This window comes from Hyperoodon ampullatus, assembly GCF_949752795.1.
Source record: "Hyperoodon ampullatus genome assembly, chromosome: 11".
Lineage (NCBI taxonomy): Eukaryota > Metazoa > Chordata > Mammalia > Artiodactyla > Ziphiidae > Hyperoodon > Hyperoodon ampullatus.
This window is the reverse complement of record NC_136924.1, coordinates 77,997,137-78,013,401: the sequence shown is the minus strand read 5'-3', so window position 1 is coordinate 78,013,401 and position 16,265 is coordinate 77,997,137. Positions and strand designations below refer to the sequence as shown.

General features: G+C 38.6%; 1 protein-coding gene across 1 annotated transcript in view; it reads right to left on the bottom strand.

The window, feature by feature from the left end:
• Window positions 1–16,265, bottom strand: part of TMTC1 (transmembrane O-mannosyltransferase targeting cadherins 1) — a gene marked incomplete at its 3' end in the record, with an annotated part of 271,008 nt that overhangs the window by 133,653 nt on the left and 121,090 nt on the right. Inside the window, exons 6-7 of the mRNA XM_079715105.1 lie at window positions 4,130–4,211; window positions 2,880–2,983 (exon numbers count right to left, since the gene is read on the bottom strand). Of these exons, the coding sequence (XP_079571231.1) occupies window positions 2,880–2,983; window positions 4,130–4,211 (186 nt within the window). The remainder of the gene's footprint in view (window positions 1–2,879; window positions 2,984–4,129; window positions 4,212–16,265) is intronic.

The following is a 16,265-nucleotide window of genomic DNA, read 5'->3' as shown; positions in this document are numbered from 1 at the left end:
AAACTACATGTAATTAATAACTACAACAATTATTAAGAGAAGAGAAAGCTAGTTGGAAAACTCTCACCTGATAATAAAGTTATTATACCTACTTTAAAAGAAGATATCCTTGCAAGATAGAAGCAAAGATGCTATAAAAGTTGTTCAGTTTACAAATCCAGTAAAAGAGGTGAAGCAATAATGAGATCAATTGACATAGCTGACTGACAAACCTCGAACTGGTAAAGACAGATTCACAGAGCCACCAAATCATAGCTAAACTGTACAGTTGATGAGAAGAAAAAAAAAAAATAAGCCAACAGAATTGGAAACAGACTAAGGTAATCCAGTTTAAGAATCATCATTATACCAGAGGTCAAACAATTATGCAAGAAGAGTAGAAACTTTACTCAGGAAAGGAATTAAAGACAATGTTCTGGATGCTTAAAAGAGTCAATTATAATGCAGCTATCTTAGAGGAATGTGAAAGGCCATTTACAGCAACTGTCACTGAAATGTCCCAGGGTATCTATGTATTTTAAGGATGAAACACAAAAACAGAAAGATACATGTTTTTTTTTTTTTTACAAGAGGGAGACTATAAAGATGTTAGGATATTCTGTTCTATCACTTTATATTGATTGAATTGCCTGAGAATAGTCATTCAGATGGATTCACAGACAGAAAGTCCTGGATGAAATGTGTATCAGACCCCTCAGAAAAAATATGTAAAAACCTTGGAAGTGAAAGGTAGAATATGGTGAATGACCGGCCCAAGGTCCTAATTCTGCCAGAGGTTCCACCAAAGAATTTTTTTGACCACCAGCAGGAATAAAAATGCAACCTGACCCCCCTGGCAGCTAAGATGGTATAGACAGAAGGGCAGTGAGCCAGAGACCAAAGGCACCTTGTCCTGACACCAAGGACAGCAGGGTAGGCATGTGTTTGCTGATGACAGAGATAAGAATGAAATGACTGGTTGGTGAGTTGACAGCAATACGTTCTTGTTCTCATCCATCTGTTGCTTTGCACAGCTCGGCGTTTGGAGACTGGTATGCTCGGGGAATGGGCTGCATCTAACTATAAAGACAAGAGTGAATGCTCAAATTCAGCAGACAAGAATGCTTGGAGGGAGACCAACCGAGGGCTAAGGGAAATGGAGCCAGAAGCAAGAACAGGATCTGGCAAAGCTGTTTTTTTCGCTTAAAGGCAGAAAATAGCTATTGAAGGAGCTGCAGAACCTGAAACAATTTCTCAATGAGCTAAAAATATCCAGACAAGGAGCCCTGGAGATGTTGAAAGCCAGTGAGAGAAACCTAAAAAGGACAAGTAGATTGCAATATTAACAAAAAGCTGGGCTACAGATGTCAAGCTTAATGAATGGACTAATTAAACAATATTTTGAAAAATATAAGACATAAACAACAATTTATAAGTCTCTAGACTATCTCAAAGGGATAAGCCAACACTAGAGGCTGTATACCATATGGTTTCTGAAGCATATTCAAGATTTTTTAACACAAATAGACGTTGCAAGTAATGCAAACAACTGTGACATAATATTTATTAGAAAAATGGGTCAAACAAATTGGAAGTATCCTTTTTGAATGGAAAATAGTCTTATAGTCTTTAGAAAGGAAGAAAACACTAAGAACAAAAAAGAAGATACAATGAAAAAACAGTAGAAATTTATCAATTAAAACATATAAAGTAAATGAGTGAAATAAAGCAAGTCTGGCTTTATAAAAACAAAATCCAACAATCTTCCATCCCTAAGAGATACAAGTAAGCTGAAATATAAATGTGCTGTCGGTCAAGGTTTAAGATTTATTATGTCTTTGCAAACACTGAAAAGGGAAGGTCACTATTACAAAAATGATATTAGACATTAAAAAGAACATAAAACTATGAAAATTTAAGAACAGTACACCTTAATGTATAAACATTATAGAATAATATATCCTGAAGAAACGTTATGAAAGCTGTCAAATATAATTATATCTGAAAGTGTCAGAAGTACATCACAGCCGGTTGGGTAAGGAATTAAAACCCTCTCAATGAACAAGATCCATTGGGCAACATCACTTCTTGATCCACTATCCTAAATCTCTTAAGGACAAATGGTAAGATATAATTGACTGTATCTTAGCAAAAATTGTTGTTCATTTCTGTTCACCACTTTCAACTTCCCTGCTGATTTTAAACGTACAAGTAGTTATAATGTCCAATCAACCTCTATACACCTCTCAGTGCATTGTCTTGTAACATTTGCCATATGAGCCCCTCAAAAGCTTTTTTTTTTTTTTTTTTTTTTTTTTTTTTGGCTGCATTGGGTCTTCGTTGCTGCGCATGGGCTTTCTCTAGTTGCAGCGAGCGGGGGATACTCTTTGTTGCAGTGCGTGGGCTACTTGTTGCAGAGCATGTGCTCTAGGTGCGCGGGCTTCAGCAGTTGTGGCATGAGGGCTCAGTAGTTGTGGCTCGCGGGCTCTAGAGCACAGCCTCAGTAGTTGTGGCGCATGGGCTTAGTTGCTCTGTGGCATGTGGGATCTTCCCGGATCAGGGCTCAAACCCGTGTCCCCTGAATTGGCAGGAGGATTCTTAACCACTGTGCCACCAGGGAAGTCCCTCAATAGATAATTATTATTGATAAGTGCTCAACAAAATGCTTGTTGAGTAAACAAATATATACCAATATGAGAACAATACCAATAATATTGACAAAACCGCACCATTTGTTGAAAAGAATTCCAAACATCTAAACAGCAGTTTCTTTTCTCCACACGCCCTGAATAGAACACAACCTTTCTTTCCTTAAAATGCAAAGACAACATATCATTTAAGATTATTTAAAACAACCTGATAAATACCAAGTAAAGTTTAAAAAATGTATTTCTACTGACCTTGTAAGAATGTAAGGTGAAAATGAAGCTGGATTATCCTGCTCTGAAAAGAGGGGCATAGATCCTCCCATTATCCACAGACGGAAGTAGAGAACAACAATCACCTTCAGAGAAAAGAAGATTTGGTAAGAAAATCACTGATTGTCAGGAGGAAGCCCCACCTTTCTGGAGGATACTTTCAGATGCTTTACACATATTTTGATCTACCAACACTTTTTCTAGTGAGCATTTCTGTAAAATCCTAACATTGAAGATGAGTAGGAAAGTAGTTCGGTAACAGGAAGAGTAAACAATGAAGGTGATAATGGAAAGGCAAGCAAATCTTAATAACAGCCGTCAGTTTCAAGCACTTATTAGCTGTTATCCCTTGTTATCCACTGAAGGCTTTCCATCCACCTGAGGCCTCCCAATTTGCCCAGAATCCCACAGCTAGTAAACTGCAAGATCCAGGAGTTGGACCCATGTCATTGGTCTCCAATGCCCGGGTTATTAACCATCCCTCTCACAGAGCCCCATGAAAGTTAACCTAAACTATAGATGATAGTTCTGTGTCCTGAATAAATACATTTGGAAATGCTCCAACTCTCAAATGCTCTGGAGCAGATCACTTATGCAAGGGTTACTTCAACCCCAGGAAACATCTTTTGTGTCTGCTCAGTGGAATTTTATCACTGATGGTGCTATCCTGTTGCAAAGGTGCATAAGACAACCAGAGGCCAGAGACACTTCAGTGGCGATAAGTTCTGTTTATAGAAGAATCCACCCACACAGACCTTTTAGATGTCATTCTCATTTCAACAGGACCAATCATGTTGTTTCTGTTAAAGCCAGAGGGAAATCTTTGCTTCCATAAAAGGTAAAAGATTAATTTTGGGAGGTAGTTAAGCCTGGACTTTTTCCCATGAATATCACTGGCTTATTTCATGAATGCTTTTTATATAAGTGCAGCACTAGATAACTGATACAGCCAGATTTGTTTGTGTTGCAGAGACAACACAGCATCAGCACCTTGAAAATGGCACAAAAAATATTATAGTTAATACTGTTGGTGTCATTGAGTTCACATATCCCTAGAATGCTTCCATACATACATTCCAAGGCTTTGTAACATTTATAGCGTGTAAATTCTTTGATCTTAAGATCATATTGTTAGACGCTACTGCTGACTCAAACAATCTGGATCATGTGTCTGAGTCAAATTAAAGTGAAATATTTCTTATCAGATATTTCAAAAGCATATATGTACTTACATAACTGATGACCAAAATGGCCCTTTTTAAGAATGGCCTCATGGTAAGCAAGAAATTTCTATTGCGGCTTGCTGTCAGATACCTGAAACAGGAAAGAAAAAGCATCTTAAATAAGTGTCAGAGTCTACCACAAATAATGTTTTACTTTCAGAGTGAATAGACTAGCTCAAAAGAAGGCTGGAAAGGATCATAGCTAAGAGCATGGCTTCTGGAACCAGACCACGTGGGTTCCAATCCCCCAGCTCTGCTGTCTACTGTCTGGATGATCTTGGGCAAGTTTTCTAACATCTCTGCACATCTTTCTCACTTATAAAAGAGTGGAAAATAATAGTATCTACTTCACAGGAAAGTTGTGAAGAATAAGTGTGATAATATATGGAACACAACCTAACCGTAAACCAGTTAGCTATAAATATTACTATCCCATCTAATCCCAAATAACCCAGGTATTCTGGCAACTATATTGATTACACTAGTCACAGGGATGATCTTAAACAAAATAAGATTTAATTTGCCTACTGAATGTAATTTGAGAGGGACAATGTCTTCCAGCCACAAACCAGCTCACAAATGTCTTACCCCTAAAAAAAAGGATGCTAAGGTTTTATGAGGTTAAGTAATTTATCCAAGGTAACAAAGTTATTAAGCATTGGTGGTCAAACAGAGCTCACCCATATGCAATGGATAATTTCCTCATCTGCCTATGACCTTTGGAACCAAACTAGGTTACAAGACTGTCACTTCTAGAGGGGCAGCAACTTGTGTGGACCCTGCACCTCCCACAGTTCACCCACTTGTACTCATCCACATAGAAGACATGTGATTGGCTGGTTTTAATAACGATGATGAAAGTGAAGCAAGAGGCGATTGTCAACAAACTTCAGGAAACCCTAAAGTCCTTTTCACCTACAGGCACATTTCTGTACAAAGTGTAGGGAAAAAAGTCAAACCGAACCACATAATCCAGCAAATGTTTCCCACCTCACCCTTGTTTCCCCTGCCCTTTTTCATTTTTTTTCTTTTACTTTTTTTAGTCTAATTTTTCCTCAAAGGAATCCTCCCCCAGAAACTCTTAAAAAATCTGCATTTGAATGTGGTGTCTTCACACAGCAAGGATGTTCTATAAGGAGAGAGATCCTTCTGAAGACCTGAGTGGGTTCGCAGCTCACAAAGGAACGTCTAACTTGACTGCTGACAAAATACATGCGGTTCCTGTTTTGTTACAGCTAAGTGCGTCCAAGTGACACCGTAAGGAGGAGACAGTGTCCCTAAGAGGCAGGTTCCTTCCTTCTTGCTTCCCTTTTCTTCTTCCAAAAAACAGTACACAGAGCCACCTCTTGGCAAGCTCTGGACTGGATCCACCCCCAAGCACTACCTTCAAATTCTTTCTTCTCCCTTAGCTCTCAAAAGAGAGCTTGGCAAGGAGTAAGGCCAGGAATACTGTCAGCTCTCAGGACGCAGGTGCAATCTTTTCTGTCCTGAAATGGGCTTGAGGGAGTTTACCACTTCCTGAAACTGCACAGGAGATTTTGTGTATGTCTGCATCTGTGCATTTCTTTGAGGCCAAGTCCTTGACTTTGATCTCCAGTGTCAGCTAGGTCTGTGATTCCAAAAAGTGAAAACACTGCTACGTGCATTTTCTCAGCTCCCCCTGTATCACCATCATTTTCAGGCCAACTCAACAAAGACCAACCCTGGATATTTCTGCTATTCCTTTACAGGATGTGGATAAGTGGCAGAAGGAAAGGAAAGGGAATGGCAGTGTGGGAAGGGAAAGGGGTGCAACACGTCTGAATGAAAAAGTCATTCTTGGGTTGGTCTGCTTTTAGAAACTTCATTTCTCAGGTTCCCTCTGTTGCTTGTTTATTTTAACACGGTGGAAAACTTAGAAGTGGTTTCCCTTATATAAAACAAACCACAGGGTTTCAGATGTTAAACTTAGGTAATTCATATTTTGTTTCACTGAAAGCTCACTGTGATGGTTATTTCAGAGACATTTATAAAGTGTCACTTTGTTTGCAAATTCTTCCTCCTTGAGAAGTTCTATTTCCTCAAAAAGTTCAGTTAAAGGTGTCAGATAAGTTACTCTTTAAATGTAGCATCCTAAAGCAATGAAAGCCTAGAATGACACAGAGAGCAGTGGTTGAAAAAAATGACCTCCTTTCAAGATTTCAATTTCCAGTTGTTGACCAAAAGTAAATGAGAAAATAAGCCAAAATGACATGCCCCCCCTTTTTTGGTAAGCACTAGGTCAGAGGCTGAGATTACTAGCTCATACACAGAGCAGTCTAAGAGTTGAATTTTCTGCATCTTCTCCTCCTCCCCCTCCTACAATGAAATTGGACAGTGGAATTTTTCCCCCTTAGTCCATGATGTCTGTGAATTAGAAACAAACAACAACAAATAATAACAATAATAATAAAAATAGCAAATAATATGTGTCAGATACAAACGTAAGTGATGGAAATGTACTAATTTCTTTATAATTTCTTTGTAATTTCAACAATTCCTTGAGGAAACACATTATAATTCCTTTTTTTTTTTTTTGCGGTACGTGGGCCTCTCACTGTTGTGGCCTCTCCCGTTGCAGAGCACAGACTCCAGACGCGCAGGCTCAACGGCCATGGCCCACGGGCCCAGCCGCTCCGTGGCATGTGGGATCTTCCTGGACCGGGGCACGAACGCATGTCCCCTGCATCGGCAGGCGGACTCTCAACCACTGCGCCACCAGGGAAGCCTATAATTCCTTTTTAATAGAGGAGGACACTGAAAAACTAGAAGTAATACTTAACCATATTATCAGATTATCTCAGCTACTCATTTCAAACACAAGTTAATATAGCTGAGCATGACTTATAAACACAAGGATATGCAAATGCCATCACTGCTAATTTTCAACTTCAGTCAAATTCTCCATTGTTTTCCCTGCAAAGCCAGAGAACATGCCAACAACAAAACCAAACCACTGAGGAAACCACTAGAATGGGAAGCAAGGGTCCAGGGTTCTATTCTTGTGCTTCAAACTAATTTGTTGCATGACTTGGTAGAAATCTACAGGAGCTTCATTTCCTTGTTATATCAATGACAGTTAGACTCAGTGGTTTCAGTGTCACTCTCAGGTTCAAAATATTATGATCCTTGGATGTTCTCACCAACTGATGACATCAAAGATGCCAAATAAAAATAAACATAGAAAAACCTACTGACATTTTTAAAAAGGAATGCCAAGCAATTAGGGTGAAACAAATACTAGTTAATCCCTCACTTTTAAGTAGACCCTTGAAATTTGCTGTTGCATATGAAAAAGATATTTTAACATTAGCTTGGGGTATCGGCATTACCATATTCTGCATTTTTAACAATTTTTGATTTTAGGCAAATAAAAGCAAGATCAAGATTATCCAAAATGAATTTCCTAACCTGTGCACCTCACACCCCAAGTTTTCTGACCCCAAATTTTCTAACTACTAACACCCACCTCCTTAGTTGATCATGTTCAAATACTCAGAGCTAACTGGGACTTCTCACTGAAGTTACCCTCCATAGATACTCAGTCCTCAAATGCCATTGAGAGGTCTTAGGTGAGACCAGGACAACCTGCCACCCGAAGTTGTAAGCAGCTTTTTTCAGGAAAGAGCTCTCTGCAGGAGGTCCCTTTTGTCTTGTCACTTTAGCAAAGCTATATTTTAACTAACCTCTCAAACCTTTCAAATCTTTTGATCACACAACACTCTGCCTAACCTGTTGGTTCTTTCCTTAGATCAAAGAAATAGAAATGAAGAATAAGTAATGAACAGATGACCAGATCTCTTCCTTAGCTTCCCCTTCAGTAATCTCATAAACAAACTGTGTGAACAAGATAAGCATCTAAGAAAAGATCACAGGGGGCCCACAGGCCTGCGCACAGTGGGGGATGGCAATGACTCTGACCCCCTATTTCAATGATTAACTGAGATTACTTCCCCTTTTTCCCTTTAAAAACTTTCAGGGCCACGCAGAACATTCAGAGATGGTTTTGGGACATAAGTCCACCTTTCCCCCAGATAACCAGCTTTCTGATTAAAGGAACTTTTCTGTCTCTACCAGCGCTTGTCTCTCGTATCCGGGATCTGAATTCGGTAACAAAGTCACCAACCCCATAATCTTTTTTTTTTTAATTTAATTTTTTTATTTTTATTTTTGGCTGTGTTGGGTCTTTGTTGCTGCACGCGGGCTTTTCTCTAGTTGCTGTGAGCAGGGGCTACTCTTCGTTGCGGTGTGCGGGCTTCTCATGGGGTGGCTACTCTTGTTGCAGAGCACGGGCTCTAGGCACTCAGGCTTCAGTAGTTGTGGCTCGCGGGCTCTAGAGTGCAGGCTCAGTAGCTGTGGCGCACAGGCTTAGTTGCTTTGCCACATGTGGGATCTTCCCAGACCAGGGCTAGAACCTGTGTCCCCTGCATTGGCAGGTGGATTCTTAGCCACTGTGCCACCAGGGAAGCCTCCAACCCCATAATCTTGAGGGTTAAATGAATGCTTATTATTTTAAATCACTGAACTTTAACACAGAATTATTGTGTTAATAGCTAACTGATACATACAGCAAGATGATCAATAAACGTTTAGGGACCCTAATAGAATTTTTAAAATATTTATCTGCCCCTACTCACCCTCTTTTCTTTATCTGTGTTTTCCTTACCCTCCAGTGCTAGACTGGGTACAAAATATGAACTCACTGCTTGGGGTTTGGACAGTGAGCTGAAAGATTCCTGGTGGATTAAATGAGAATATTATATTAGACTATCCAGCCCTTCTCAGAAATCTGATAATTTTTGCCTTAATAACAGCTCCAGTGGCAAATATCTCAGCTACAAGTTATTACTATTTAATAATACACTAATAAATTGGGACTCACTGGTGGTCCAGTGGGTAAGACTCCGAACTCCCAATGCAGGGGACCCAGGGTTCAATCCCTGGTCGGGGAACTAGATCCCACATGCATGCCGCAACTGAGAGTCCGCATGCCGCAATGAAGATTCCACACGCTGCAACTAAGACCCGTCGCAGCCAAAATAAATAAATAAATTTAAAAAATCAATATACTAATAAATTATAGAAAGCTATATACAAAATTCCTTCTAGAACACCTGTCATACTAATTTAATTTCTCCTGCTCTTTCAAGGTAGTAAAGAAAATTAACAAAGAGTCACATACTATGACCAAAAAAAGAAAGAAAAATAATTTGAATTCAGGGCTTTTTAGAGTAGGAGTTTAGAAATCCTGCTTCTCTTTGAAACAGAGAGAGAAAAGATCTCTCAGTTGACCAACGTAGCAAAGACATAGCTCACATTAGAAAAGATGAAAAGATTAACAGAAACAACAAAAGAAATTTAAGTGTCTTCGGTTTCTCTCTTTGATTGCACTCTTCTTGAACCCACAAAGTGCCTCACCTAAATTGCAATAACCAGTGGCATTCTATAGAGGAGCTGAACTACTTTTGATGTCTTCTTTGATATTCAAATGCAGATTCCAAAGGGAAGGAGCTGTTTTAAGACAAAATGAATTTCTAAATTCAATCTACTCAGAAACCCAAAGTGACTTTCAGTACCCCATTCTGTGGCTCTGGTAACATTTCGTCTTGAAAATTTAAACTCAACTCAGCAAGTTACTTGCAAAGAAATATTTACTTAGATTATCACACATAGAATAGTGGAAATAAAGACAGAGAAGGCAAAGGAGGATATGATTTCAGTTCTTTTAACCATTCTGAAAATCAGAGTTAGAAATGGAAGGGATCAAAACAGCTCAGGTAGTTTTACAGGTGAAAAAAGAAAAAGCCCAAAAATGTTATTTGACTTGCAAAAGGTCACGTTCCTTTAGTGTCAAAGGTCAATGAGTTCAGGCTTCATTAATTTAGTCAGAGGGGCTAATTTATATTCCTGCTGCAATGAATTAAGTCGGAGGCACCAATTCTTATTCTTTCTATATGTAAACCAAAAATTCAGTTTTGGTGATCATCACTCTTGCTTGTCATTAAAGTAGCAGGTTAGTTTCAATTCATTAATAATAGGGGATACTTAATGCATTTAATATATGTCAGTCACTGTGCTAAGTGCTTTACCTTTTTTTTTTTTTTTTTTCGATACGCGGGCCTCTCACTGCTGTGGTCTCTCCTGTTGTGGAGCACAGGCTCCGGACGCGCAGGCTCAGCGGCCATGGCTCACGGGCCCAGCCGCTCCGCGGCATGTGGGATCTTCCTGGACCGGGGCACGAACCCGTGTCCCCTGCATCGGCAGGCGGACTCTCAACCACTGCGCCACCAGGGAAGCCCGTGCTTTACCTTTTAAATCTCATCTAATTCTCATACCAGCGCTGTGAGTCCATGCTTGTCCCCACCTTGTTAATGACGCTGAAGGAGGTACTCACTCAGGATCTCGAAGCTGGCAAGTGGCAGAGGTAAGACCCAAACCCGAATCCACAGCACCCACTACTCGATACATAAAAGTAAAACGGAGTTGCTTTATTCAGTACACTTTCGACATGGATTATTTATTAAATGGCATTTCTGCTTGGTAACAACACAGTGACTTCTACTTAATTAAAAATGATAAAGTTCATCTGTATCAGTTAGTACCGATCTACAATAAAACCTATAATAAAAACTTCTCATACCAATGAATGGGCTGAGGCAGTGCACAATTCTTGAGGCGTCTTTTAAGAGGTATCCATTTAAACGTTAATGTATGTAGTGATTGCCGCGGGTCGAAATGCAAACTCCATGTACAGTGGGTTGATTCAGAAATTCTAAATGAGAAGAGATGGCTACAAGGAGAAGGTGAGCAGGATTAGGAGGGTGTGACTGCACCGTGATATGATCAGCCAGCCCCACAGGGAGGAGCAGAGGGAGATAAGGATGCCCCAAGAGAGGGACAACGAAGCTGACACCTGAGGAAGAGGAGGAGTGAATTGGGCGAGGAGAAAACGTGAAAAACACATATACAGAGGCCTAGGATTGAGAGTTGGGAAGCAGGATGAGGAAGGGAGAGACGGTCATCTAGCTGCAGGATTTAATAGTGGCAGAAGGCTGAGCGGGGAGGCTGGAGAGGCAGGCTGGGGCCACGTTACCATGGTCCGTCACATCCCACTGTGGAGTCTGGGCTTTGTTCTGATGGCTGTGAGCAGTCAGTGAAGGGCTTGAGGCAGAGAGGACCCAATCTGATGTCCAGAAGCGGGGCATCGGCGCTGTATGACACTGGTACCGTGTCCACACTGAGGTCCATAACAAAGAGCAAAGGGCCCAGAAGTCCAAAGGGGAACATGGTGGACAGAACTTATTCTGGAAGTTTCTGAGATATCAGATTTAGAAACAGATGGGAGGTTCTAGTCCAAGTAGGTGGAGAGACCTTTTCATAAGGATAAATAAGAAAAGCTTGTGTTGTTACATCTGTTTAGCAGTATGATTTAGGTGTTAAGTTTCTTCTTAACATACTTTAATTTTATGTTAATTGGTCATTAATTTAGTGCATGTATAAAATCTTTCTACTAACCAGAATATTTAATTTGCCAAAATAGGAACGTATCACAAGGAGATGCATATTATGTATTTGTCTGGCATTTTCTATGTCAAAGGGCTTTTCAACCCAGTCTAACATTTAATCCTCCAAAGATCCACATGAGGTTGCCAGACAGACAGCGCTGGCCTCATCTTGCAGATCCAGACCTAGTGAGCAGTGAATCCAAACCAGAACTGACTTTTCTGATGCCCGACTGCATGCCTTTTAACTGTCTCCTCTCCAATGATGCTGAAAGACAGCACTTGCTATGGGTTCTCCCTTATGCCCATCAGTCCAAACTTGTACACCAGAGTCTCTTAAGAGACCAATGGAAATGAAATCACTGCTATTTGCAATACATATTTGTGCAGATACACAAGTAAACTTTTGCACTAAGAAAGAGATTAAAAACAAAATATAATCACACCTTCTGATTTTATCCCCTTTATTGGGATAAGTGGGCTGAGAAATTCAAGTACAACTAAGCTAGTGAAAAAGAGTATTTGATATTGGATTGTGCTGGTGAACTGAAGAAACACACATTCTGTTAACAATAATAACAGTAATAGTAGTGAAAGTTTTTTGTGCCCCGGCACAGTTCTTATGTGTATAATCCTTAGCACAGTCCTATAAGATGTACACTCTTAGTATCTTCCTCTTACAAGGGGAAAACCGAGGCATTAATGGTCAAGTAACTTGTCCCAAGTTCCCACAGGTAGTAAGCCAGAAGAGTCAGAATATAAAAACACCCTGTGCTCTTAACCATCAATGCTCTGCTATCTTTCAATCACTGCCAACTAAATCTGTTTTCAACTTCCAGGAAGATGATTAAATTTCAAATACTACTCTCAGAAGTACAAACGTATCAATAACATGTTTTACAGGATGTTAATTCAGGATACCACAAAATACCTGATCAATTCAGGAAATGAACAAAAAGGCTGCTACAACTACATCACTGTGAAAAACAAGAAGCTATTCCAACAACAATATTTAATTTTTTTATTATATGTTTCAGGTTACTGCATTATAGTTCAACATCTGTATACACTACAGAGTAATCACCACCACAAGTCTAGTTATCATCCATCACCACACAGTTGACCCCTATCAGCCATTTCCCCCACACTCCAACTCTCCTCCTCTGGTAACTATTAATCTGTTCTCTGTATCTATAAGTTTTTGTTTTTTGTTTGTTCGTTTTTTTTTAATTCCACATATGAGTGAAATCATACATTACTTATCTTTCTCTGTCTGATTTATTTCACTTAGCAAAATACCCTCAAGGTCCAAATGGCAGGATTTCATTCTTTTTAATGACTGAGGAGTATTTGATGGATGCTTAGGCTGTTTCCATATTTTGGTTATTGTAAATAATGCTGCAATGAACGGAGGGGTGCCGAAATCTTTTTGAATTAATATTTTGTGATATTCAGATAAATATCCAGAAGTGGAATAGGTGGTTCATATAGTATTAATAGTTCTACTTAATTATTTTGAGGAATCTCCACACTGTTTTGTACAGGGGCTGCACCAATTTACAGACCCACCAATAGTGTACAGCAGTTCCCTTTTTTCCACATCCTCTACATTTCTTATATCTTGTCTTTTTGATATGTCATTCTAACAGGTGTAAGGTGATATCCCATTGTGGTTTTGATTCACATTTCCCTGATAATTAGTGATGTTGAACATTTTTCCATATGCCTGTTGGTCATCTGTAGTCTTCTTGAGCAAAATGTCAATTCAGATCCTCTGCCTAATTTTTAATTGGGTCGTTTGTTTTCTTGTTGTGTTTTATGAGTTCTTAACATATCTTGGATATTAACTCCTTATTGGATATATAATTTGCAAATATCTTCTCCCATTCAGTATGTTGCCTATTTGTTTTTATGATAGTTTCTTTTACTGTGCAAAAGCTTTTCACTTGATGTAGTCCTGTTTTTTTTTTTTGTTGTTGTTGTTTATTGTTTATCTTGCCTTTGGAATCATATCATAAAACATATCATAATCAAAAAAACATTGCTAAGATCAAAGTCAATGAAGTTACTGCCTACATTTTCTTCTGGGAATTTTATGGTTTCAGGTCTTATATTCAAGTCTTTAATCCATTTTGACCTAATTTTTGTGCATGGTGTAAGATAATGGTCTGATCTGATTCTTTTGCATCAGTTTTCCCAACACCATTTATTGAAGAGACTGTCCTTTCTTCATTGTATGTTCTTTGCTCTCTGTTGTATAGTAATTGTCCATAGATGAGTGGGTTTATTCCTTGACTCTCAGTTCTGTTCCATTGATATATGTGTCTGTATTTGTGCCAGTACCATACTGCTTTGATTACAATAGCTTTGTAGTATAGCTTGAAATCAGGATGTGTGACACCTCCAGCTTCGTTCTTCTTTCTCAAGATTGTTTTGGCTGACAGAGGTCTTTTGTGTTTCCATACAAATTTTAGAATTAGTTTTTCTAGTTCGGTGAAATATGCCATTGAAATATTGACAGGGATTGCACTAAATCTGTAGATTGCTTTGGGTAGTACAGACACTTTAACAATATTAATTCTTCCAATCCCTGAACATGAACTATCTTTCCATTTTTTGTATCTTCTTCAATTTCTTTCATCAGTATCTTACAGTTTTCAGTGTACAGGTCTTGTATCTCCTTGGTTAAATTTATTCCTAAGTATTTAATTTTTTGATGCAATTGTAAATAGAATTGTTTTCTTAATTTCTCTTTCTCATAGTTCATTATTAGTATATAAAAAGACCACTGATTTCTGTACATTGATTTTGAATCCTGTAACTTTACTGAATTCATTTATTAGTTCTAACAGTTTTTTGGTGTAGTCTAGGATTTTCTATATATAGTATCATATCATCTGCAAATAGTGACAGATTTACTTCTTCCTTTCCAAATTGGATGCCTTTTATTTCTTTTTCCTTATATAACTGCTGTGGCTAGGACTTCCAATACTATGTTGAATAAAAGCAGCAACAGTGGGCATCCTTGTTTTGTTCCTGATCTTAGAGGAAACACTCAGCTTTTCACTGTTGAGTATGATGTTAGCTGTGGATTTGTCATATATGGTCTTTATTATGTTGAAGAACATTCCCTCTATACCCACTTTGTTGAAAGATTTTATCATAAATGGATATTGAATTTTGCCAAATGTTTTTTCTTCAACTAATGAGACAATCATATGATTTTTATCCTTCATTTTGTTAATGTAGTGTATCATGTTGACTGGTTTGCAGGTGTTGAATGATCCTTGCTTCCTTAGAATAAATCCCACTTTATCATGGTGTATGATCCTTTTAATATAGTGTTGGATTTGGTTTCTTAATATTTTGTTGAGGAGTTTTCCATCTATGTTCATCAAGGATACTGGCCTGTAATTTTCTTTTTTTGTGATGTCATTGTCTGTTTTTGGAATCAGGATAATGCTGCCTCTGTAAAATGCATTTGGAAGGTTTTCCACCTTTTCAATTTTTTGGAAGAATTTGAGAATAGGTATTACATTTTCTTTAAATGTATTGTACAATTTTCCAGTGAAGCTGTCTGGTCCTGGGCTTATGTTTGTTAGAAGCTTTTTTTTTTTTTTTTTTTTTTGCGGTACATGGGCCTCTCACTGTTGTGGCCTCTCCCGTTGCGGAGCAGGTTCCAGACGCACAGGCTCAGCGGCCATGGCTCACGGGCCCAGCCGCTCCGCGGCATGTGGGATCCTCCCGGACCGGGGCATGAATCCGTGTCCCCTGCATCGGCAGGAGGACTCTCAACCACTGCGCCACCAGGAAAGCCCTGTTAGAAGCTTTTTGATTACTGTTTCAATCTCCTTATTAGGTAATGGGTCTATTCAGATTTTCTATTTCTTCATGATTCAGTCTAAGAAGACTGTAGTTTCTAGAAATTTATCCATTTTTTTCTACTTTGTCCTATTTGTTGGTGTATAATTGTTTATAGCAGTCTCTTATGACCCTTTGTATTTCTGTGATATCAGTTGTAACTTCTCTTTCATTTCTGATTTTATTTATTTGAGCCCTCTCTCTTTTTCTTGGTTAGTCTAGCTAATGGCTTGTTGATTTGGTTTAGCTTTTCAAAAAATCTTTGTTTTGTTCATCTTTTCTATTTTTTTAAGTCTCTATTTCATTTATTTCCACTCTGATCTTTATTATTTCGTTTCTTATACTAATTTTGGGCTTCATTTTTTCTTCTTTTTCTAGCTCCCTTAGGTGTAAAGTTAGACTGTTTGCTTGGCATTTTTTCTTGTTTCTTGAGGCCTGTATTGCTATGAACTGTCCTCTCAGAACCGCTTTTGCTACAACCCATAGATTTTGATATGTTGAATTTCTGTTTTCATTTGTCTCTAGGCTTCTTATTTCTCCTTTGATTTCCTTGATGACCTGTTGGTTATTCAGTAGCATGTTGTTTAATCTCCACATTTGTAATTTTTTCCGTTTTTTTCTTGTGATTGATTTCTAATTTCATACCATTGTGGTTGGAGAAGATGCTTCATATGATCTCAATCTTCTTGAATTTATTTAGACTTGTTTTGTTACCTAAAATGTAATCTCTCTTAGAGAATCTTCCATACGCACTTGATAAGAAT